This window comes from Bufo gargarizans, chromosome 6 (genome assembly GCF_014858855.1).
Source record: "Bufo gargarizans isolate SCDJY-AF-19 chromosome 6, ASM1485885v1, whole genome shotgun sequence".
In the NCBI taxonomy this organism is placed as follows: domain Eukaryota; kingdom Metazoa; phylum Chordata; class Amphibia; order Anura; family Bufonidae; genus Bufo; species Bufo gargarizans.
Window position 1 is genome coordinate 328,784,342 of NC_058085.1, and position 26,223 is coordinate 328,810,564.

Genomic DNA, 26,223 nt, shown 5'->3' on the forward strand with positions numbered 1-26,223 from the left:
CGGAAGGCGCGGTGCAGAACGGAGGCACGGAACCCCACGGAAGCACTCCGGTTTCTCTATGCGCCTCCGCACGGCAAAAAAATAGAACATGTTCTATTTTTTTGCGGCACAGATGGATCACGGACCCATTCAAGTTAAATGGGTCTGGGTCCTTCTGCTGCAGCTGTACAGATGTTGCCCGTGCATTGGGGACTGCAACTTGCAGTCCCTAATGCACGGAACAGCTGGCAAACGTTCGTGTGCATGACGCCTAACGCTGTTATCTATTGGTCCTCAGGTCCACACATTAAAGGGAACTCTACCTCTACACAGGGGAGGCTTCAAATTCTCCTGGTGCCCTGTGCTGCCCATACTGCAAGCATGCACCAGGACAGAGCTAAGACGCCTGCCTGTAGGTGAATGTACATGAATGAATGCAGTGTGTATAAAGCAAGCGTGTGCCTGGCTGTTGTGTGCATGCCTTATTTTTATCATTCTGTATTTTTTTTAACACCTTATGATTGGGCTAATTATTGTATATACAATCTCTAGCTATTGTGATATTTATCTCAAAATAAAAATGAATTAATGAAACAAGCAGTGTTGAGAAAAGTGGCAGCCAATGTAATGGGTCTTATTCAATCTCTGTGCCCAGTGCAGCACCAGATGTAAATGGTGCCCTGGCAAAGCTGGCGGTGGTAAAGTATGTGGACTTATGGATTTAAGATCCCTCCTGTATTCTTTGTACAATGAGCAGTGCTGAGAGATCTGAACAGTGGTCTGTGGATAGGGGGGGATGGGTCTGGGAGGAATCACATTTCAGTTTGACATCACTGCTTCTCATTCAAACAGGAGACAGTATAAAGGGTATTGGAAAAGCAAAGAGTCGCACACTGCAGAGGTTGTAACCCTTTAACACATCAGTGGTAAAACAAACTACTACTGACTGATTCCCAGCACCCTCTCCCACACAGTGCCCTTCTGCTGCCAGAGAAGCACCCACCTCCAGTTGCCAGCTGTGCCTTCCTGGAGAGGCTGAGCAGCAGGTAAGGGCGCCTTCTCTCTCTCATAGTTATTGCTGAGCTGCCTCTCTGCATCTTTTGTGTCAATTCTACATTAAACTGCATTTAGTCATTGATTTGTCTTCTACCTGCTTTGATAAATTAGTTTAATACTCTGTTAAAGTCAAAAAATATTTTACATCAGAAACATAATCAGAATGATTGTTACAAACTGTATCCATTTTATGCATCAATTTTATGAAAATATTTATCTTATGTTGTGGCTTCTTTATCATTTTATGTCATGCATTTTTGTAATATGGAGTAGATACAGATGTTATAGGGCTGAGATTTTGGAGGAACTGAGTTTGTCATTTGCCAGAACTCATCAGAGAATGCAGAAGAAGTGCGAAGCAGCATGAATGAAAAATAGATACATTCCACTCTGCTACATCTATATACAGTATCAAGCTTTGCAATAAATATTGTATATTAAAATGCAGTCCTATTTTAGAAAGCCATGGTTATTGGTAAAGGTACCTTACAGCCCTACAGTATTCTGCCTCTGCCTTCTCTCGTGTAGTTTTATTCGGAGTTGGATCCATTTTTGGCTTCGGTCAAAAACTGCATGTGCAATGTGCGTGTAAACCAGTGCTCTCTATCTAAGACCTGCCTATACTCCCTAAGATCAACTTTCAGGGACCAAATATAACAAGCTGTGTATTATAAAGATTTTGGGGGAATTTATATTTTGTGCTGTTTTTGGTGCCAGTTTCAAGTCTGTCTTTGGTTTGTGTTGCTGCTCCAAAGTTATGAAAAGATTTTGTAACATTTGTAAAACAGCAATTGATAAATGAGGCAGGAAAATGACTTAGGAAGCAAAATTCACCAAGGACCAACTCCACTTTTGGCTCAATAATGCACTCATAACAGAAGATGCAACAACGTTACACCACTAAAGGGGTGCATGATTGCAAAATGCCCCCCCTACATGTATTTAGATATCTTGATGAAAGTCATTGATGAACTCCGTTTTTGGTATATCGCAGTATTCTTTTGGATGAAAAATGGCCAAATTGATTACTGCATAAGTATAGAAAAAAGTAGGTGTCGTTTTGGAATCCCAACAAGTACTATGTTCTCTACACCATCTCAACCCTGTTCTGTGGACCATTTGTGTTTGATGTTGCTTTTTATTATGAGACTCTTGGTTCTGGTTATATAGGCAGTAGCAGTAGTACATCCGTGTATATTGCAGTGCCGTGCAGAAACATTAGTGTCCAGCAAACATGTGGTCCTGGACATTTTTGTATTTTATGGATGAAAGGTTTATTTTTGTAGAAGAATAAGGACCATGTCGATGTAAAGTTCTCCCTGGCTCTGTGATCTTGTTGTAATCCAGACAGGCTCAGACTGGCCCACCCGGGAGGTGGGGGATTCCCCGGTGGGCCCCCAGTCTCCTGCGTACGGAGATAAGACAGAGGAGTAATTATTTTTCTTGTTTCTCAATAGAGAAAATTATTGAAGCCACTAGGTGGCAGTATCGCACAATGATGCAGCCTCCTACTGGTGTAAATTGTACAGGAGGCCCTGCAGTATCTTCTAAACTTTCCCAGCTGCTGGCAGTGAAGGAGGAGAGAACATGTCTGGCCATCCTCCTGCCCTCCCTGCTGTCAGAAAACTGGCTGCTGGAGAGAAGGACTCCTCTGCGGTGCTGGGCTGATTTCTCAGGTGTGTGACAGTAGTGAGCTGTAGGAGACTGTAACGGGGAAATAGAGGATTTGTTTATAGCAGACACAGATCTATGAATGTGTGCTGCTTTCTGCAGAGTTCAGAGTGGCATTGGGGGGACTTTGCCCTAGGTCCCCCCAATGGCTCTGCTTTAGGTGCACCCTCCATAAGTGCCCCAGCTTCATATTCCCCCCAATGCCCTCACTCTAAGTGCACCCCTAATATTGCATTGTATTATCCTGCCTCAGGTGACCCTAATCCCTCTGCTTCAGATATGGCCCTCCGTTTGTGCACTTTGCTCACATTGGTGGAGTGGTGGAGGATTTAAAGGGTTTGTCCAGGTTTTCCTCTCCACACTATAGGGCATAACTATATGATTAATGGGGTCCGATTCTGCGACCCCCCCACTGATCCCAGGAACTGGTCCTGTTCCCTCTTTTTGATGGTGTGGCAGGCCACACATATGCCCTGCTGCTCCATTTATTCTCTTTGGGACCACTGGAAATAACCAGTGCTGTACTCTGCCATCTCCAGCGACCCCACCTACTAATGTATTGTGATTGTCCATATTGTCTCCTTTCCATCACATTATACACAGCACGTATCCATAGTTATTACCACTGTGTAATCCAGCAGTGGTGGCCGTGCTTACACACTATAGGGAAAGGCTGAAAGTGCGCATAGGCCAACACCTATACCTATAGTGTGCAAGCACGGGCACCGCTGCTGGATTACACGGTGGTAATAACCACGGATACGAGCTGTGTATAATGTGATGAAAAGGAGGCAATATGGACAATCACAATACATTAGTAAGTGCCTTGTATTAACTTTCTCTACATGATAAATGCCAATTGCTGAAGTGAGACAACCCCTTTAACCCCTACACTTAATAGGGTTAGGCATAAATGTCTTGGTGTGTGCATTGCGTGTTTCCTAAGTGTGATTGGTGTGTGCTATATATGATCTCTGTATCAGTGGTGTATGTGCAGCATGTGACATATGCATCAGTGGCATGTGACCCATGTAAAGGTGTATTGTGTGCCACATCTGTCCAATGAGTGATTGGTGTGCGCTACATGTGTCTTGTTTCTGACTGACTTAAGTGCAGGATATCCATATATGTGTAAATTCTGCCACATGTGTGTTTGTGCATCTTGCTGTGAATGTCTGCCATCATACTTCATCTTTAATATTTCTGTTATCACTGTAAGTGCTCATGAACACGACTGTTGGATGTTTTGCAGTCAGCAAATTGCGAATCCGCAAAACATGTGGGTCACTCTCCACTACAGTTTCTTATGGTTATGGAAGGGGCCAACCATGCTCACTTGGTTGTTTCAGCATATCTAGCCATGATGAGCCATTAGAGGGGTATTTCCATCGTAGGTACTTGTTACAATTCCCTACTGTAATCATCCAATTAGCTACAAAGTGGAGTTTCTCTTTAAAGCAGTTTTCCCATTAAAAAAATGCTTTTTTAAGAAGTTCCCAAAGCATGGCCCCTATAACAAAGATTCATACTTACCTGCTTCACACCGCTCCAGTCCTCTACGCTGCCTCCATCTTCAGGTCTCCGTGTTGTACAGCTGGCTCCAACCAATGACTGGCTTCAGAGGTCACATGGCCACAAGCAGCTACACCGCTGAAGCCAGTCATTGGCTGCAGCAGTGCATGTGACCATGCCCATAGCCAGCTGGGTGTAAACAGAGACAGTGGCAGGACTGGAAGGTGTACAGAATGGAGGCAATGTGGAGGATCGGCATGGAGCAGGTAACACATGTGGGATCAGATATGCACTACATATAATGGTAGAGCAGTGGTAATGGTGTAGATGAGAGACGTGCAATTGCTAAATTTGTCGCAGTTATCATGTGGCTTAATAAAGAACCTTTTCTAGAGAATTTATCTTGAGTTCTATGGAAAATGCATCATTGCGAAACATAAAAATGAGGTTGGGAAAAAAACACTATGAATAAGGCAAGATGCAGTCCTATCTCTTTGCTATGGATGAGTTGTCTATGTATTATATAATACTATTTTTTATACTGTTGTAGATAAGATGATTTACTCACGAGTACGTTCTCCCTTCCAAGCCCTAACATGTTCCTCTGTGTCGATACACTATGTTCAATTAAAACCAGATTTGCACAGTTTCCTGACTACACTGCCAATCATGTCGCATTTTGGAGGTTTAGTACTTTGGATGCACCACGTGGTCATTTCATTTTTAGTCTTGGAAAAAATAGTTTTCCAGCTCGAAAGCCAAGAAAAGATTATTCTGTTTTAATCAATAAGTGTTGCACTTTCCATCAATTTACTTTTCATTGCTTTACTCGATATTGTACTTAATGAATAACAGGCACAATTCCAAGTATTTCCTGCTTCCAGGTTGTATAGGCTGAAGGCAGACTGACACGAGAGGCCATCGTGAATAATCCTGTGCTCTGCAGGATAAATCAGCTGGAAAGAGCGGAGAAGCCAGCCAGATCATTTTCATTCTTTAATTGGTGGACGATGCTTTGGTTTTGTCTGGAAAATGCAGTCTGGTATAAAAATAAGTTTCTTTTTGAGGTGTCCTATGGTCTAGAAATGTAGAAAGGCAGGAAGGTCCAGCTGGGAAGGTGGATAGAGCATGTTTCTGTAACTGGCGAAGGGATGGGGGCACCAACATGCTACTCATCCTAATTACGCTTCTGTGCATCCTCATAGCGCTAAGCCAGTGTCAATACAGAGATCAGTAAACAGGCAGTGATCAGTACAAGGGCAGACAACACAATACAGTACCACTAGCAGGCTCTTAGAAAGCTAAGGAATCTAATTGCTCAGACACCCTCTCATAGGGTAAGGTGACTGAAGTGCTCCAAGGTTGCCAACTATATTCTGGTAAACATTAGGGTGCATGCACTGGACCTTTGAGAGGAATGCCTTACAGGCGACAGCGAAGAGTGCTTGTTCGCAAGCAGGCCATAGCAGACCTGCAGGGGACCATCAGAAGAGGGCAGCATGATGTGGATTCAGACCGCTGGGAGAGTAGCATCTGCAGAACAAGCCACCATTGTATGAAGCCCGTGCCCATGCTGTGGACCGCAAATTGCGGTCCGCAATGCACGGGCACCGTCCGTGGGGCAGGGACATGGGGATCGCAGACCTATTCACTTGAATGGGTCCGCAATCCTTCTGTTCCGCAAAAAGATAGAGCAAGTTCTATCTTTTTGCGGTGCGGAAGCATGGAACCAAACCCCAGAAAGCACTCCGTAGTGCTTCCGTAGTGTTCAGTTCCATTCTTCCGTTCCTCATCTCCGGATTTGAGGACCCATTGAAATGAATGGGTCCGCATCTGTGATGCAGAATGGCCACGGTGCAAATGCGGTCCGCAATACGGTAACGGGCAGCACACATTCGTGTTAACGAGCCCTAAGGTTGAAGGCCTCTGGTCAAAGGTAAAGAGATTATTGGATCTCAGCTCTATGTATGTTGTATTGGTGGTCAAATTATCTGTGCATCAGATGTCTCCTTTACACTCACCATGGACATTGGATGGCTAGTTACGGTAGTTTTATAATTCTGGTCTTTTGATCAGTTACAAAACTTGGACATATCAGAAGTATAGAGGGACAGAGAGATTCAGCCTACAATGAGGCATGTTATCTTCTAACACATGGGTGGAGGGCACTCATACTGTGAGGTCAGTCTGGTTAGCAGCTATGAGAATCGATGGGTGCTATTAGATATACATAATTGATAGTTTTTGAAAGTTTTTGGTAATAACTTAGACTTGTTGGGTAGTGGGGGCACCAGAATATCTCTGTCAACCATATTCACAGACTATCTTTATAATTTTTCCAGCTTTTTGGCTATTAGAATAGGTCATCAATATGAAAAGCCTGGAAAACCCCTTTGAATAAAACCAAATACACTCAAGCAAGAATAGAGTGGCTGAATTCCAATGATGGTAACTGAGGTCCTGGCCTCGACTGTCTCCAGTTGTAGGAGGTTATATGAGGGCTTTCTTCCTGTGCTCCCGCCCTGTCAGATATGTTCTGTGCACATTGTTCTTTCCAGGATACACTCTTTCATAGGAACCAACCACACATTCCTTTTTTTAACTTTTCCATTCACAATGTTGGCAGTATACTTGACTTAGTGAATAGGTTTCATGGGTTACATTTTAATTGTGGTTTAGGAAGGCAAACCCAGAAGTTCTACTGTATTTCATTGTGGTTTAAAGCTGAGCTTAGAATCTGCTGCATAGGCTTTAGATTGTCTTTTTACATACCGTTCTGTTGAAAAGTCAGCTCCACTTTTCAATATAGTGTTGTTCTTTTTTGCAAATCCCCCTCCCACCTAACATTTTGGCTTTCCGTTTCTGAGATCCGTACAGGGCTCTCACACGCGGCCCAAAACGGATCAGTTTTGCCCTAATGCATTCTGAATAAAAAAGAATCCGCTCAGAATGCATCAGTTTGCCTCCGTTCCGTCTCCATTCCGCTCTGGAGGCTGCCAGCAGCGTTTTGCTGTCCGCCTGAAGAAAGCGGAGCCAAACAGATCCATCCTGGCACACAATGTAAGTCAATAGGGACGGATCAGTTTTCTCTGACACAATCTGGCACAATAGAAAACGTATTCGTCCCCCATTGACTTTCAATGGTGTTCAACACGGATCCATCATGGCTATAGAAGACATAATACAACCGAATCCGTTCATGACGGATGCATGCGGTTGTATTATTGTAATGGAAGCGCTTTTGCAGATCCATGACGGATCCGCAAAAAACGCTAGTGTGAAAGTAGCCTAACTTGCTCACCACTGTTGGGTCCCAGTTCTTCCTCGGCTGCCTCCTTTTAGTCCCCCACCACCAACATCCGCCTTGACTCTGCTGCAGCCAGTCATGGGTTCAGCAAAAATGCATCCAGTATATAATACAACTATCTGCATCCATTCAGAGCGGATCCAGTTGTATTATATCCCAAATAAACAAGACGGACCCGTCATTAAATCCATTGTAAGTCAATGGGTGCCGGATCTGGTTTTTTTCATGTCCAAAATCACCATTGACTTACATTATGTTTCATGACGGATCCGTCTTAATCAGTATCCCAGGACGCACTAAAAAATGCTGCTTTTGTGTGAGTCAGGGGAATGCAATGAAACGAAACGGAATACATTCTGGTGCAGGTTCAGTTTTTATTCCCCATTAACAATGAATAGGGACAAAACGGAAACGTTTTCCTCCGCTTTTGAGATCCTATGATGGATCTCAATAGCAGAAAGGAAAAGCGCAGATGTGAAAGTAGCCACAGGGGTCAAAATGCACTCAGAACTTCATCATCTGACTTATATAATGCAGTAAGTCTGAATGCTGAACCCCTTTAAGGCATGTTTATGTGTAGCATATTTGAAAATCATCTCCACACGTTGGCATGAGGTTGTCTCTACAGGATCTGCATGGATTTCTGCAAATCCCATTCTGCCACACGTGAACATACCCTTAGACCTCTTTCACGCGGCGAGATTTCCGCACTGAATCCGGACCCATTAATTTCTATGGGGCTGTGCACATGAGCGGTGATTTTCACGCATCACTTGTGCGTTGCGTGAAAATCGCAGCACGTTCTATTTTGTGCGTTTTTCAGTGAATGGGGCAGCGTGAAAATCGCAAGCAAGTGCGGATGTGCTGCGATTTTCACGCATGGTTGCTAGGAAATGATTGGGATGGGGATCCGATCATTATTATTTTCCCTTATAATATGGTTATAAGGGAAAATAATAGCATTCTTAGTACAGAATGCTAAGTAAAATAGTGATGGAGGGGTTAAAAAAAAATTAAAAAATTATTTAACTCACCTTAATCCACTTGTTTGCACAGTCCGGCTTTTCTTCTGTCTTCTTCTTTGAGGAAAAGGACCTGTGGTGACGTCACTGCGCTCATCACATGTCTGTCACATGATCCATCGCCATGGTGATGGACCATGTGATGAGCGCAGTGACATCACCAAAGGTCCTTTTCCTCCCAGGTCATCAAAGAAGAAGTAAGAAGACAAGCCAGGCAGCGCAAACAAGTGGATGAGGTGAGTTTAATTTAATTTAATTTTTTTAACCCCTCCTTCCCTAATTTACTAAGCATTCTGTATTAAGAATGCTATTATTTTCCCTTATAACCATGTTATAAGGGAAAATAGTAAAATCTACACAACACCTAACCCAAACCCGAACTTCTGTGAAGAACTCTGTGTTTGCGTTTGGATACCAAACATGCCGATTTTTCGCACGCGCGTGCAAAACGCATTAAAATGTTCTGCACTCGCGCGGAAAAATATCTTATATCTTCAGTTTGTGTCTCTGGTTCATTCTTACTATTTATTGAAGGCAATAGGACTTAGGGAAGCCTAAATGATCTGGATTAGTTTATATGTCATAAATAATTCTTTGGAATTTATACACTAGGATAAAAATCAAAAAAAATCTAGATTAATGCTACTTCAAGGACATTCTCATATATACAGCAGAGACCAAGGAGAGAATTATCTCCAGTGGCAGATCCAATGTCACAGGCAATAAATAATTAAAAAAGACAAATGTCACATAGTAAGTGTATTCCTGTACGTGGATTCCTACAATAGTTATTGCAGAACAAATATCTGCTCAAGTGGCACAGTGAAATTTAGACCTGAGACTTGGCATGTGCAGAATATGAATTGAATAAGTACCAGGCTATTTTAGGCATACGACTATGGATATATAGCTAATAGGACTGGCCGTAGACTAAATATGGAATCGCCAAAGGCATCTGTCTATTGTGAGATTAGTTGAGCACCATCGTTCCTGCAATGAAGCCGTCAAAGTACTGCTAAACTGTCCATCAAAATGGCAATCCACTGCCAGACTTGGTGCTTGTCACCCAGTTGGCAAGAACTAGGTTATGGAGCACTCAACCTGAAACATCCCTATCACAAAATAGGACCTGCCTACAGCACAACAGGTGCCTGGATAAGGGCGATCCAGAACCTTAAAGGGGTTGTCCACTTTCTGGCTACTGTTGACCAATGTGTTTGTAAGATGACTATATGGCACTTACTAGTATAGTCTTTGTTGATATTCTGCACCATTTTCTATATTTCATAAGGTACGCTCCCTTGTTGGTCAAGTCTTTTGTGCCGTCTACACAGCAGTCCTGTCCATAAAATGGCTGCTGATGGATGGTCATGTGACCAGGCAAATCACTCAGTCTCCTCCATTTTCACACTCTGCACCTGCACTAAACATTCAACGTTGCAAGTGCAGGTGGCAGATGTGGTGTATTTGAGTGAAGCGTCTGGAGGTATTTTTGCCTGGTCACATGACCCTCCATTAGCGGCCATCTTATGGACAGGTCCTCTGTCTGGACAGAGCAGAGGATTTGCCCAACAAGGGGACATAAAATATAGCAGACGGCATGGAAAATCAACAAAGGCTTTGTTAGTAAGTGTCATATAGTCATCTCATCTACATATTGGTCACTAGCAGCCAGAAAGTGGCCAACCCCTTTAAGGCTAATTTCACGCTGGCATTTACAGATCCGGCAGGCTGCGTCACTGCTGGAATGCCGCCTGGCCCCAGGTAGGAGTGATTGTACTACCCGCCGGGGTCAGAACCAGAAAGGAAAAGCTCCAAAGTCAAATTGGTAACCAGTTTGTGTAACAGAGACAGGCTGGGAAGAAAATATTTAGGAAAGTCCGGTCATACACACTGGCAAATACTAGGGAGAAAAGAGTATTCAGGGAGTCACATTCAGCTTTAGGTTATGTACCAGTGTGGCAGATATGATGCAGATTATTCTCAATACCAGGAAAGTGGATGAGATTTGATAGAGTCTCAGGGCTCATGCACACGAACATGTACCGGCCATGCCCATATTGCAGCCCGCAAACAGTGGGTCCGCAATATACAGGCCCTGGCCGTTTTTGCACCGCATCAGGGATGTGGACACATTGACTTGAATAGGTCCGCAATCTGGAAGGTCCGGTGTGGAACAGAGGCTCAGAACCCCACAGAAGCGCTCCGTAGTGCTCTCTCTCCGTGCCTCCGCACCACAAAAAATAGAACATGTTACAGTCCCCAATGCATGAAAAAAACGGCTGACAAACGGCCTTGTGAATGAGCCCTTATCCACATGCTGCAGACAAAATCCACAGCATGCCAATTAAGGCCGTTTAAGGCAACATCCGTGCAGCGGGCCGGACCCATTCAACTTGAATGGGTCTGTGGTCTGTCCGCACCGCAAAAAAATATGACATGTCATATTTATTTGCGGTGCGGAACAACGGAAAGGAACACCACGGAACCCTCTAGTAGTGCTTCCGGTGTTCCATTCCGTGACTCCGTTCCACATCTCTGGAATTGCGGACCCATTTAAGTAAATGGGTCCGCATCCGTGATGCGGGGTGCACCCAGCCGGCAGCCATGGATTGCAGACCCGCTGTTTGCGGGACGTGTGCATGAGGCCTAAGGCTGTGGATTTTAATCATGCATTTCACCCTGTGCATAAAGAGGTATCTGCAAATCTGGAGCAAATCTGAAAGCTCTTCTGCAGAAAATCCGCTCCTTGTGGACGAACCATTTTGGAAACGTGTGTATAGTAAAGAGTAAATTTGATGTCACTTTCACATGGGACAGATTAATGGCCACTGGTTTCATTTTAGTGGCTCATTATTAAACGGGTGTTCCAGGGGAAACATTTTATTTAGGCTACATGCACACGACCGTATGTGTTTTGTGGTCTGCAAATTGCGGATCCTCAAAAAAAAAAACTGATGACATCCGTATGCCATTGTTTTTTTTTTTTTGCGGAACCATTGTAACAATGCCTAAAACGGATAAGAATAGGACATGTTCTATTTTTTTGCGGGGCTACGGAAAGGACATACTGATGTGGATTTTTTTGCAGACCCATTGAAATGAATGAGTCCACATCCTATCCGCAAAAAAAAACAGAATTGACACGGAAACAAACAACGTTCGTGTGCATGTAGCCTTAAGAACAGGGTCAGAGAGACCGCAAAGGAGAATGGACCTGAGTAGCGTGAAAGAGCAGTCTCGGGATCAGTATGGTGAATAATAATGGTTTAGTTTCTTTTTAAACCTCCTGCCCCCAGTTCTACATCAAATATTTCCTCCGGAAACCACTCTAATAACAAAGCCATATTAAATCTAATAGCTTTCTATTGGTTTGGCTTGCTGCTACTGATAATATATCAAAAGGAATGTCTCATAAAACACTATTCCATCCTATAACGTGCTATTGTCTGTACACTATGGGGCAGATTTGCTCTTCCTCAGTCGCTCTCTGACTTCTATTTGACCAAATTTACTGTATTTCCTAGACAACTGTCTCCTATTATCTGGTTAAGGCCTCTTGCACACGACCGTATGGTTTGGCGGTCCGTTTTAAACTGATCCGTTTTTTTGTTTTTTGTTTCGGTAGTGTTTCCGTTCTGCCGTTCCGTTTTTCCAATTGGGATCCATTTTTTTGCGGATCGGAAACGGAAGCATACAATAATGTTTAAATGGTAAGTACATTAAAGGGAGTCTATCACCAGCATTTCACTTTTTTAACCCTTCCCACAGCTCCCTAGCATGCTTACAGATAATAAAAACGTTACCTCTGGCATCAATCCTGGACATATAGAACCATCAAAAACTATCTTTATAAGATATGCAAATGAGGGCTCGCAAGTGCCCGGGGGCGGCGTTACTCTCTTAGGTGCCCTGCTTGTCGGCCTTTTCATTGCGTCCCCCCGCCCCTTCCTACCCTCCGCCCGCCCATCCTTTCCCTCTGACCGCCTTTCTACTAACTTGTTATTCTGCCGATATCCCGCGCCTGCGCACTCATTCCTTTGGCCGGCGCATGCGCACTGCGATGCCCATTCCTTGTACGGCATCACAGTAACTATTGCGCATGCGCCGGCTAACGATGCAAAAACACAACAAAGGAGGCGGTCCATCGGCGCATGCAAATTAATTACTGTGATGCCTTACAAGGAATGGGCATCGAGGTGCGCATGCGCCGGCCAAAGGAATGAGAGCGCAGGCGCGGGATATCGGCAGAATAAAAAGTTAGTATAAAGGCGGTCAGAGGGAAAGGATGGGCGGGCGGAGGGTAGGAAGGGGTGGGGGGACGCAATGAAAAGGCTGGGCAAGCAGGGCACCTAAGAGAGTAACGCCGCCCCTGGGCACTTGTGAGCCCTCATTTGCATATCTTATAAAGATCGTTTTTGATGGTTCTATAAGTCCAGGATTGATGCCAGAGGTAACGTTTTTATTAACTGTAAGCATGCTAGGGAGCTGTGGGAAGGGTTAAAAAAGTTAAATGCTGGTGACAGACTCCCTTTAAAAAATTGGGCTGGGCATAACATTTTCAATAGATGGTTCCGCAGAGACGGAACGGATACGCAAGACGTACGGATGCATTCCGTGTTTTTTATGGAACCATTGACTTGAATGGAGCCACGAAATGTGATTTACGGGCAATAATAGGACATGTTCTATCTTTGAACGGAACAGAAATACTGAAATACGGAAATGGAATGCATACGGAGTACATTCCATTGTTTTTGTGGAACAATTGAAGTGAATGGTTCCGCAAACGGAACAAAAAAAAACGGAACGGAAACTGAAAAAAATAACGTTCGTGTGCAAGAGGCCTAACAGAGAATCTGCATAACTGAATTTAGATGAAAAGCTGTACAAAGGAATCTCTTGTAACAGGAAATCAAAGAAACATTTCTCTTCTTTTCAGATCTCCTCAGCCAGAAGTCTGAAGTATTGATCGAAAAATGCAGAACTTCAAGTGATGAACCAGCAAGTGATGGAAGTTAGCTGTACAGTCCAGGACAACTCTTGAAAATGTATAGATGTGCCACGTGGAGCTGTCCTGAACTGTTCTTCTTGTTGATATACCTCACATATCTGCAGCTATTTCAAAGCTTGGCCTTCCCTAGCGCCCCTGACTATCTACAACGCGGATGGCAGAGGTTACTAGAAGAAGGAGAGAGCTGCATTGACTGTAGGCCAGAAGAATGTCCTACTCCGAGAGGATGTCTTGCTGGAGTCGTACGGGACCCTTGCGATTGCTGCTTGGAATGTGCCAATTTAGAAGGACAGATATGTGATTTGGACAACACTAACCACTTCTATGGCAAATGTGGAGATAACCTGGAATGCCAATTGGATATGGGGGACCTGAGCCACGGGGAGGTGCCAGAACCTCAATGTATCTGCTTGTCTAACACAGCTGTGTGTGGATCTGATGGCAAGACCTATCCCCAGCTGTGCAAATTTAAGGAAAAGGCCATTGCACAGCCAGAGAGAAATCTTACAATTGTCCATGAGGGGCCATGTGAATCAGGTACAGTAAACATTGTCATGAGAAAAACAGTTCCATATAGTGTCCCACTTAACCAACAAACAGCAAAGGGAAGTTGCGTTCCCTTCTCAATTACAAGTACCATGTTCTCAGTTTGTTCAGAAATACTGAGCCTGGTGATTAGTAGACTGTAAAAGGCAATTAGCCTGAAAGTAAAGGCTGGTTTACATGGCGCAGTGGAGCAGGCGATGGTTGGAAGGGAAGCTTTCCTTCCTGGCAACTGCTTGCTCGTCAGTAGAGAAGAAAGCTGCATTTACATGCAGCAATCTCCTCCACTATATGGGGACGAGTAATCGCTAATGTCATTGTTCGTCCTCAAATGGAGTGATTGTTCCTGGGCAGCTTTATCCGATTATCGGGAACATGTGTTCGCAAGAACATTCATCCCCAATGATCTGCCCAACAATCGGGCTGTGCAAACGAGCCTTAACTGCCTTCAGTTTGACCACACTGTTATAATAACATGATAATAATTAACATTATATGTATATATATTTTTTTTTTATTTTACTTTTTATTTTATAGTATTTTCACTATGTAAGACTCCTTTCACATTGTGTCTGCAACTTCTCATGTTTACTGTATGTGCTGAGAAAGCTTTCGATGCATGCGTTCACATACTCATAGGCTCCGTTATACCAATGGAGACCAAAAGAAGGTGGGTGGCACTGGTTCTTTGGTACAGAATCCACACAAAAATTCTGGCGCTAAAGACACTCAGCATCATCTGTTAAAAGAAAATGTCTGTTCTCCTGATGATTGAAGCACATCCTATGCTCCCCAGCAGGCCCAGTGAGGTCACACACATGATGCTGGTGGGCTGTGTAGGAGGAGGAGCGCATATCACGTTTCCCGGGCTTGCACTTACCTCCTACAAAGCCCAGCAGCGCTGAGGAGTGGACAGCTCCCTGTATCACCATTCCAATCAATTTTCTCTGCGTCCTAAGGATACACACAAATGAAAGCGGGACATACCTCAACTGTCCGGGGACCACAGGTCACATGGCCTAGATACAAGTCAGGCCCTCTCAAGTCAATGGGCGTGGGCGGAAATACCATGCACAGTCACCATAAAATGAATAGTGAAAAACTCCTTCAAGCACATGGCTGCAATACTCCTAATGGTGCAATTACATCTGTTACTTTAAAGCAGGGATGCTCAACCGGCAGCCCTCTAGCTGTTGCAAAACTACAACTTCCAGCATGTCCTAATAGCTGTAGGCTGTCCTGGCATGCTGGGAATTGTAGTTTTGCAACAGCTGGAGGGCCGTAGATTGGGTATCCCTGCTTTTAAGGGATAAGGAAGCTGCCATGACTTACTGATAGCTAGTTTTTAATTGTGTCTACTTGCTCAGTAAATAGAAACTAGGCCATCGGGACAATAACCAAAATGCCAGGGGCATGGGCCTGATGATGTTATCTCATGTAGAAGCACTTTGTTCCCAGTGGTTTAATAGCTCTGTAGCTAATAAGAGCCCATTTGCTTAGTGAAGATTTGTCTTACGAGTCAATCGTTTTGCTGAAGGATTTCATTCACTGTTGGCTAATTGTCAATACCAGTCATGACTGCTTGCCTATTACTAATATTCAGTTGTATCTGCATTATTAGGAAGGCAAAAAATTGAAAGGGGTGACCTCTGGGACACCTGGAGCATCAGGCAAAATACCCGAGGCTGGTGCCCTCGGTACCCCTGGAATAGCTGGTCTTTCATCTGAGAGCATATAGCTTCTAGTGGTTTGTAAGAACCATGGTTCATTTATGGATGTGTCTTTCGAGTCAACTATTTTCACGAGACATTTAATTCACTGTTGGGTACAAGAAAACCGCTCTATTAATTTATTGCTGGGCATTTCTAGCTATCAGTCATCAGGCTACCACATAATTAGTAACAGATTGGGCCTCACAAAACAACACTTTGTCCATTCCCTCCCGCACCAATATAGAAATAACTAAGAATGTGGAATAAGAAAGGCAGTAGCCAGAGACTGTCAATCAACCCCCCGAAACACTTTTTTCTTTTTAGCAAGTGTAAAACACACACAAACGATTGGGCACATATTTCATTTAATAGGGGAAATGGAGTTATTTACTTTAATCATAGAATGCCTGGTGTCTGCAAGGCATAAAAAGTCTAAAAAATCCTTGTAATCATTCACAGATGTAGAATTCTGTATTCTCGCCTCTTCGACTAGGTAGAGTTTTCCCTTTCACTAAAGTCAGCTAAAGCAGAATTTGTCTGACGTACAGTACAAATAACCCCTCTTTGAGCCCTATCTGATTGGGATGTAAAGGAGAATTGTTTTTTATTCTGTTCTGTTTGAGTCACTTGACAAAAAAGAAGGGCCTGTTATAAAATATCAACCAAACCTATGAGGGGGCTAACCAGCCTCTCATAATTCCATCATAACATTTTGCAGCACTTTTAAGGATCACCAATGCTTCATCAAAATCTCAATTAACTAACAAAATATTTCTACCCCCCAAATGTTCCAGTCCTTCTGAACCTTTATCAAAAGTATTTTTGTGAGGTCATAGGAAAATTTGTGGGCATACACTCCTTCCTCTGTTTAGTGGTGTACTGTATGCCCACTACTTTTTTTCTAGCTGCTCAGAAATATCCTTAATAACAGACTGGGAGGACTTAATTTTTTTATACTAAGGCCTCATGCACACGACTGTTGTTCTGGTTCAATTCAATGTGGCTGTAAAAGATGCGAACAGCACTCTGTGTGCTATCCGCATCCGTTGCTCCGTTACGTACCCCCACAAAAAAAATATAACATGACTTCCACTACCCAGATATAGACTGCAAAACTGAAAGCTGTACATCCCATAAAGGAAACAGGTTCTTGGCAAAAACCAAAGACAATTACCTCTCCCAACTGGATCAGGACCCGACTAGAGGGACGGTCATACTGGACTTAGTATTAACCAATAGACATGTCAGAACAACAGATGTGCTGGGAAATAGTGATCATTAAGTAATAACCTTCCAATTATCAGGTTATTTACAGGGAGGAACAAAAATACCAAACTTCAAAAAGCTAAATTTAGCCAACTAAGACAGGCCATAGGCCTAACTAACTGGGACAAAGTCCTCAAAAATATAAATACAGCCACAAAATGGGATATCTTTAAAACCATCCTAAAATCTCATTGTGAGAGGTACATACCTTATGGGAATAAAAGGTTAAGGAACAAAAGGAAACCAATGTGGATAAATATAACTGTAAAGAAAGCAATAAATGACAAAAAGAAAGCATATAAATCACTAAAACAGGAGGAAAGTGAAGAAGCACTGAAAAACTATAAGGGAAAAAATAGAACATGTAAAAAACAAATAAAAGCAGCCAAACTAGAGACCGAGAGATTAATTGCCAAAGAGAGTAAAACTAACCCTAAAATGTTCTTCAATTATATAAATGTTGAAAAGTATAAATCTAAAGGTGTCGGCCCTTTAAAGAGTAATGAGGGGGGAGTCGCAGAGAGTGACGAGGAGAAAGCAAAGCTGTTAAATATTTTTTTTCTCCAATGTATTCACTGAGGAAAATAAACTGTAAGATGAAATGCTGAATGTAAAAATAAATTCCCCATTAAAAGTGTCCTGTCTGACCCAGGAAGAAGTACAACAGCGACTTAAAAAGATTAAAATAGACAAGTCACCAGGACCGGATAGCATACACCCCCGTATTCTAAGGGAATTAAGTAATGTCATAGCCAGACCCTTATTTCTGATATTTGCAGACTCTATACTGACAGGGAATGTTCCACAGGATTGTCGCATAGCAAATGTAGTGCCAATATTCAAAAAGGGGCCAAAAACAGAGCCTGGAAACTATAGGCCGGTAAGTTTAACATCTGTTGTGGGTAAACTGCTTGAAGGTTTTCTAAGAGATGCTATATTAGAGCATCTCAACGGAAATAAGCAAATTACATCATATCAGCATGGCTTCGTGAGGGATCGGTCATGCCAAACTAATTTAATCAGTTTCAATGAGGAGGTAAGTTCTAGACTTGACAGCGGCGAATCAATGGATGTCGTATATCTGAACTTCTCCAAAGCATTTGACACTGTACCGCATAAAAGGTTAGTATATAAAATGAGAATGATCAGACTAGGAGAAAATGTCTGTATGTGGGTAAGTAACTGGCTCGGTAATAGAATATAGAGGGTGGTTATTAATGGTACACACTCAGATTGGGTCACTGTCACTAGTGGGGTACCTCAGGGGTCAGTATTAGGCCCTATTCTCTTCAATATATTTATTAATGATCTTGTAGAAGGCTTGCATAGTAAAATATCCATTTTCGCAGCTGACACTAGACTGTGTAAAGTAATTAACACTGAAGAGGACAGTATACTACTACAGAGGGATCTGGATACATTGGAGGCTTGGGCAGATAAGTGGCAGGTGAGGTTTGACACTCACAAATGTAAGGTTATGCACATGGGAAGGAATAATGCAAGTCACCCGTACATACTAAATGGTAAAACACTCGGTAACACTGACATGGAAAAGGATCTAGGAATTTTAATAAACAGCAAACTAAGCTGCAAAAACCAGTGTCAGGCAGCTGCTGCCAAGGCCAATAAGATAATGAGTTGCATTAGAAGGGGCATAGATGCCTGTGATAAGAACATAGTCCTACCACTTTACAAATCGCTAGTCAGACCACACATGGAGTACTGTGTACAGTTCTGGGCTCCTGTGAACAAGGCAGACATAGCAGAGCTAGAGAGGGTCCAGAGAAGGGCAACTAAAGTAATAACTGGAATGGGGCAACTACAGTACTCTGAAAGATTATTAAAATTAGGGGAGATCTAATTACTATGTATAAATATATCAGGGGTCAGTACAGAGATCTCTCCCATCATCTATTTATCCCCAGGACTGTGACTGTGACGAGGGGACATTATCACGATCGGCGTGACTATCACATACGTGACACAGAGGGAGGGAAAGAGGAAGGCCCTGCCCAAGTGAGAGGGAAGGTGGTGACCCCTGACTCACCTTGCGGCTGGCACCTGGCTGCCCTGACGTCCCTAGACGGGTTCCTCACCCGTACGCCGATCACGTGCCTAAAACCCTGGCTTTCCCTAAGATGAGCCCTAGATAGTGAACAGGGCGGTGGGAACACTAGTCCGCACCACTAGCTCTAAAGGAAAACACCAAGGGGAGGACAGACAATACAGACTAAACATATAATCCCAGGTGGGCGACAACAGGAGACAACAAAAAGCCCAACAGGGATCCGGAGGGAAGCACTCTGGAACAACAACCAGGATTCACAGCTCCAGTGGGTCAGTATAGTTCCAGGCAGGAAGCTCTATAACTGGCAACTAGAGAAGTGTGAGAGGAGAATATAAGGAGGTTGGGAGTGGCAGACAAGAAACAGCTGAGGAGGAGAAGCTACGGATCCCTGAGTGAGACAAAAAGGATTGCAAGGCAAACACAGAAAACAATCACTAAGAAACAACGTGATCTTTAGACATAGAGCGCGCAGCCACCCGCTGCGACTTCCTGACCCCGGGTATAACGGAGTCAGACGTGGCTCTTGACACCCTCGTCACAGACATCCTCTGCGTCTGGAGGAAAGAAGGTTTGTACACAAACATAGAAGATGATTATTTTCGGTAAGAGCAGTGAGACTATGGAACTCTCTGCCCGAGGAGGTGGTGATGGTAAGTACAATAAAGGAATTCAAAAGGGGCCTGGATGTATTTCTGGAGTGTAATAACATTACAGGCTATAGCTACTAGAGAGGGGTCGTTGATCCAGGGAGTTATTCTGATTGCCTGAATGGAGTCGGGAACACATTTTTTATTTCCCTAAAGTGGGGAAAATTGGCTTCTACCTCACAGTTTTTTTTTTGCCTTCCTCTGGATCAACTTGCAGGTTGACAGGCCGAACTGGATGGACAAATGTCTTTTTTCGGCCTTATGTACTATGTTACTATGTCCTATTCTTGTCCGCAAAACGGGCATTTCTACAATTGGCCGCCTGTTCCTTGCCTTTGCAAAAAACGGAACAGTCGTGTGCATGAGGCCTAAGGCTACATGCACACGAACGTTGTTTGTTTCCGTGTCCGTTCAGTTTTTTTTTGCAGATAGGATGCGGACCCATTAATTTCAATGGGTCTGCAAAAAATGCGGACAGCACACTGTGTGCTCTCCGCATCAGTATATCCGTTCCGTAGCCCCGCAAAAAAAATAGAACATGTTCTATTCTTGTCCGTTTTAGGTTTAGTTATAATAGATCCACACAAAAAAAACGGATGGCATACGGATGTCATATTTTTTTTTTTTGTGGACCGCAAAACACATACGGTCGTGTGCATCTAGCCTAAGACTGGGGTATTTTCTAAAACCTCATTATATACAGCTGTATATTTTAGGGCACATTTATTAAGACTGGCATTTTAGACACCTGTTTTAATAACCGCTATAGCTGACTGTGGATCCGCCAAAGTTAGGAAGAGGCGCCGGTCTCTCCATAAATTCAACGCATCCAGCGCCAGTTCTAAATGTAAGTCAGCTTCCTTACTGTCTTACATTTAGACCATTTTCTACGCCTAAAATAGGCGTAGAAAATGGTAAATGAGACAGGTCTGCCGGCCCCCTCCCTGCCCACGCCACACCCACGTTTTTAGAATTGGTGTGAGCTGGGTGAAGTCGCAGATAGTGGCGCAACTAGCCATTGTGCCACCATCTGCGCCTAAATTATGCCTAATTTAGGCATATTTCAGCTTAGTAAATGACCCCCTTTGTTTTTGAAATGTTGCAACTCATTTGAAGTGTCATTAAATTTTTGATTTATGTTAGAGAAATATACACTCATTGACAAAAAAAAATGCACCAAGAAGGAGTTTTTGGAATATTAGAGCAAAAAGGTAACTTTATTGGGGAGAACTGTACAACTGAAAGGAAGCTCTAGGACCCTGTTGGGCCAGCTCTAGCCTGGATACAAGATGAGAAATGTTTGGCATGGAGGCTTGCAGGTTCTGTATGGTATCCTCTGGCATATTTGCCCACAGCTGTTGCAATTGGACCTGTAGATATAGGTTGCTGAAGCTGGTCCCAGAAATGCTCGATTGGAGATAAATCTGGCAACCAGGCAGGCTAATGAACTGTAATATGGCGGAGACATTTTTGGGAAACCCTCACTGTGTGTGGATGAGCATTATCCTCCTGAAAAATGCCAGTTAGAAGCCCTGCCAAGAGAGGAACACATGTGTCCCAGGATGTCCTGCACACATCACTGAGGTGTTAGTGTCCCTCTAATCATTATTAGGGGTGACCGACTTTCATATGTGATGGCTCCCCAGGTAATCACGCCAGCAGTTGGGTCAGTGTGTCGCACTACAGGAAAGGCGCTATTGAAGTGCTTGCCAGCAGCACTCTATACTTGAACCTGACCATTGTCAGATGCAAAACAGGGCCTCTATTTGTCTCTAAAGAAAATATGGTTCCAGTCCATAGCTGTCCCAGTTTCTTGTTAATGACTCCACGGCAAATGAAGTCAACGATGGCTGGCTGTCCATGGCAGAAAACATAATGCACACCGTGACACTAAGTTTCCTTGGTGCCTTGAAATGGTCCAGGCAAAGACAGGGGTGTGTAATGAAGGTACCACCAGTGTCTGAATGGTGGGCAATGAAACTGTGGACTTGCTTGTGCTTCTTGGCAGATCAAACAATCCTCTCTACTGATGGCCTGTCTAGGTCATCTGGACCCTGTTCACCACGCGTGCATGCTCTCACACAACTACTGTTCCCAACACCTCCTAACAGCTAGGTCAGAACCACCTATATAGTGGATGATTCATTGAAAAAACTATCCTTCTTCTCTCAGTCCAATGATGTGTCCCCTCTCAAATTCTGTCAACTGGGCAAAATGTCTTTGAATGCACCATACAGGCATGTTCAGCAGTCAATGATCTCTGACCAAGAGGTATACAACCCAAAAGTAGCCTCTGACAGACTTTTTATAGGGGAGCACTTTTGCATCTTCTTGTGGCAAGATCCAATATCTAATCAGACCACAGCTGTACTCGTTTCCATATCTGCCTGAGACATAGCTGCATGCTGAGATTTGCAGCAATCCGACATTATTATCTGGGTGCGTTAATTTTTTGTCAATAAACTGTATAAAATATTATGTTGCAAAAAATATATTAATCTTTATATAGATTAAACTGATGTCCACCTAAAGTGCCTGTAGACTAGAGATGAGTGAAGTTTTTAATGGTTGCGAATTACTTAGTCACTAACTGCTTTTCATTATATGGAGCGGGCGCAATGACAGGGAACAGCGATCGGACCACCCCCTGTTGATCTCGGCATCTAAAACTCACATTCAGGGGCTCAGGGGTTAATCCGGGGTTAAAAAATAAAAAAATTATACTCACCTCATCCACTTGATCGTGGAGAGGCCGTCCGCTCCCGCCTTGATGGAAGAAAACCCTCCAAAGGACCTGTGGCGAGTGTGAAGACGATAACACGTGATCACGCAGGCCGTGCGTGGTGATGGACGTCTTGCTGTTTCCTGCAGGCCATTGACGTCACAACTACAGTGGATATAAAAAGTCTACACACCCCTGTGATGTAAAAAAATGAGACAAAGATAAATCATTTCAGAACTTTTTCCACCTTTTTTTTATTTTTTATTTATAAATTCTTTATTTTCAAGATTTTTTCATCAAAAAATGAACAAACATTGGTCAAATGACCATAGATCATAGGTATACATTGGGAATGTCACAGATCATGGACACACCATTTAACAGGAGGAGGACGCGCTAAGTCTAGTCCCTGTCTAATGACTCATGTCGCGGGAGAGCCACCGTCTCCTAGATGGCATCAAAAGCAATGAGATGTTTTACAAAGTAAAGCATGACACTTCAGGGAGACAATGGCAGATTAGAACATATACCATTTATATATAACATATGGGAAAGGAGAAAAAGAAAAGAAAGAAAAAGGAGAAAGAGGGGGGAGAAGAGAGGAAGAAGGTAAGGAGAGGGGAAAGAAGGGAGGGAAAGGGGGGGACAGGTTGAGTCGCCCCGACTCTCATTGCGGTTGAAATGTGAGATGACGAGGTATGTCTGAGAGGTAAGTCCAAGAGAAGATAACCTCCAGGTTGCATAAGGCCAACTACACCTAATAACTTCACGTGGAAGCATATATGTCACTTATCCCTACATCCCGATCCATATCCTCCAGGGGCACCAAGTTTTCAAGTACTTGTCATGATTCCTTTTGATCCAGCTTGACATTTCCTCAAAATTACATATTTGGTTCACTTTGGCTATCCACTCGTTCAGTGAGGGGGTCTGGGTGTCTCTCCAGTGGAGAGGAATGATAGACTTGGCCGCTGCTATCAGATGGGTCACCAAGTTATGCTTTAACGGTCTGTAAAGGTCAGAGGGGAGTGAAAAGAGTACCATTTCCATGGTGATCCTTTGGTCGTTGGCCAGGACTTTGTTAATTGTTTTGTTGACGTTTTCACAGAATGGGACGATCAGAGGGCATGTCTACCAAATATGGGACAGAGACCCCTCCCCATCACCACATCTCCAGCAAAGCCGATCGGGAGACAGACCACATTTGTGTAAGAACTCTGGGGTTCTATTCCACCTTTTAATGTGACCTATAAACTGTACAACTCAATTGAAAAACAAACTGAAATCTTTTAGGTAGATGGAAGAAAAAAATATATAAAAATAAAATAATATGGTTGCATAAGTGTGCACACCCTTAAACTAATACTTTGTTGAAGCACCTTTGGATTTTATTACAGCACTCAGTCTTTTTGGATATGAGTCTATCAGCATGGCACATTTTGACTTGGCAAGATTTGCCCACTCTTTTTTGCAAAAACACTCCAAATCTGTCAGATTGCGAGGGCATCTCCTGTGCACAGCCCTCTTCAGATCACCCCACAGATTTTCAATCGGATTCGGGTCTGGGCTCTGGCTAGGCCATTCCAAAACTTTAATCTTCTTCTGATGAAGCCATTCCTTTGTTGATTTGGATGTATGCTTTGGGTCGTTGTCATGATGAAAGATGAAATTCCTCTTCATGTTCAGCTTTCTAGCAGAAGCCTGAAGGTTTTGTGCCAATATTGACTGGTATTTGGAACTGTTCATAATTCCCTCTAGCTTAACTAAGGCCCCAGTTCCAGCTGAAGAAAAACAGCCCCTTGGCATGATGCTGCCACCACCATGCTTCACTGTGGGTATGGTGTTCTTTTGGCAATGTGCAGTGTTGTTTTTGCGCCAAACATATCTTTTGGAATTATGGCCAAAAAGTTCAACCTTGGTTTCATCAGACCATAGCACCTTTTCCCACATGCTTTTGGGAGACTTCCGATGTGTTTTTGCAAAATGTAGCCTGGCTTGGATGTTTTTCTTCATAGGAAGAGTCTTTCGTCTTGCCACTCTACCCCATAGCCCAGACATATGAAGAATACGGGAGATTGTTGTCACATGTACCACACAGCCAGTACTTGCCAGATATTCCTGCAGCTCCTTTAATGTTGCTGTAGGCCTCTTGGTAGCATCCCAGACCAGTTTTCTTCTCGTCTTTTCATCAGTTTTGGAGGGAGGTCCAGTTCTTGGTAATGTCACTGTTGTGCCATATTTTCTCCACTTGATAATGTCTTCAATGTGTTCCATGGTATATCTAATGCCTTGGAAATTCTTTCGTACCCTTCTCCTGACTATTACCTTTTAACAACGAGATCACTCTGATGCTTTGGAAGCCCTCTGTGGACCATGGCTTTTGCTGTGGGATGCGACTAAGAAAATTTCAGGAAAGACCAACTAGAGCAGCTGAACTTTATTTGGGGTTAATCAGAGGCACTTTAAATGATGGCAGGTGTATGCTGACTCCTATTTAACAGGATTTTGAATGTGATTGCTTAATTCTAAACACAGCTACATCCACAGCTACATTATTTTAGTTATTTTTGTTTTCTTCCCCCCACCTAAAATATTTCAGTTTGTTTTTCAATTGAGTTGTACAGTTTATAGGTCACATTGACCCTAAGTTCACACCTGAGCGTTTTACAGCGCGTTCCTACGCGCTGTAAAACGCTCAACAAGGAGAAACCAATGATTCCCTATGGGAATGGTGCTCACCTGGGCGTTTTACAGCGCGTACGATCGCGCTGTAAAACGCCCGACGCTCAAACAAGTTCTTGAGCTTTTTTGAGGCGTTTTGTCGCGCGTTCCCGTACATAGATATTCGGGAAGGTGCGACAATGTGTGTTCGCCTGTCTCTGTATGCGCGATTGTAAACGCCGGTACAATCGCGCATACAGAGCGCTCCTTTCAGAATGCTCAGGTGTGAACCCAGGGTAAAGGTGGAAAAAGTTCTGAAATGATTTATCTTTGCCTCATTTTTTTACAGCACAGAAACCTGACATTTTAACAGGGGTGTGTAGACTTTTTATATCCACTGTATGTACGTTGTCTGGGTGCAGCTCAGCCCCATTAAAGTAAATGGGGGCTGAGCTACGAACCGTTAAATGAAATAGTTGTGGCTGCACTGGCCCAGGTGTCGGACCCCTGCCGATCAGACGCTGATGTAATAAAATGGTACAGAACCCCAAGACTAAGGTTGGCTGCACACAGTGCAGATTTATGTGCAGGAAATCTGAGCTGAAATCCGCACCAAGACCGCATAAAACACACACACAAATCTGCACTATTTATTGCATTTTTGTTGCGTGTTTTTTCTTTTTGCGTTTTTTATGCGTTTTTTTGTTTATTGTGGGTTTTCGGCAGATTTTCTGCAGATCTCAACCTTCCATTGAAAAGGGAGAAATCTGCACAAGAAAAATGCAACAGTTGACATGCTGCAGATTTCAAAATCTGCACGGCAGGTCAATTTCTGCACGTAAGAAAAGTGATCATGAGATTTGTCTAATCACTTTGCTGGTACTGTATTACGCAGCAGTTTTTACACCCAAAAAATCTGTGCGGAAAAAACGCACATAATTCACGTTGTGTGCAGGCGTCCTAAATCTGCAGCATGTCAGTTTATACTCGGATTACATTGCAAATTTCACCCTTTCCAATGCAGAGAACAAAACTGAGTCTAA

At 43.4% G+C, this 26,223-nt stretch overlaps 1 protein-coding gene across 1 annotated transcript in view; it reads left to right on the forward strand.

Moving 5' to 3' along the window:
* Nucleotides 1–864: 864 nt before the first annotated feature.
* Nucleotides 865–26,223, forward strand: part of KAZALD1 (Kazal type serine peptidase inhibitor domain 1) — a 59,257-nt gene continuing 33,898 nt past the window's right edge. The window contains exons 1-2 of the mRNA XM_044299370.1: nt 865–1,025; nt 13,490–14,098. Coding sequence (XP_044155305.1) covers nt 13,597–14,098 — 502 coding nt within the window. The 5' untranslated portion in view covers nt 865–1,025; nt 13,490–13,596. The remainder of the gene's footprint in view (nt 1,026–13,489; nt 14,099–26,223) is intronic.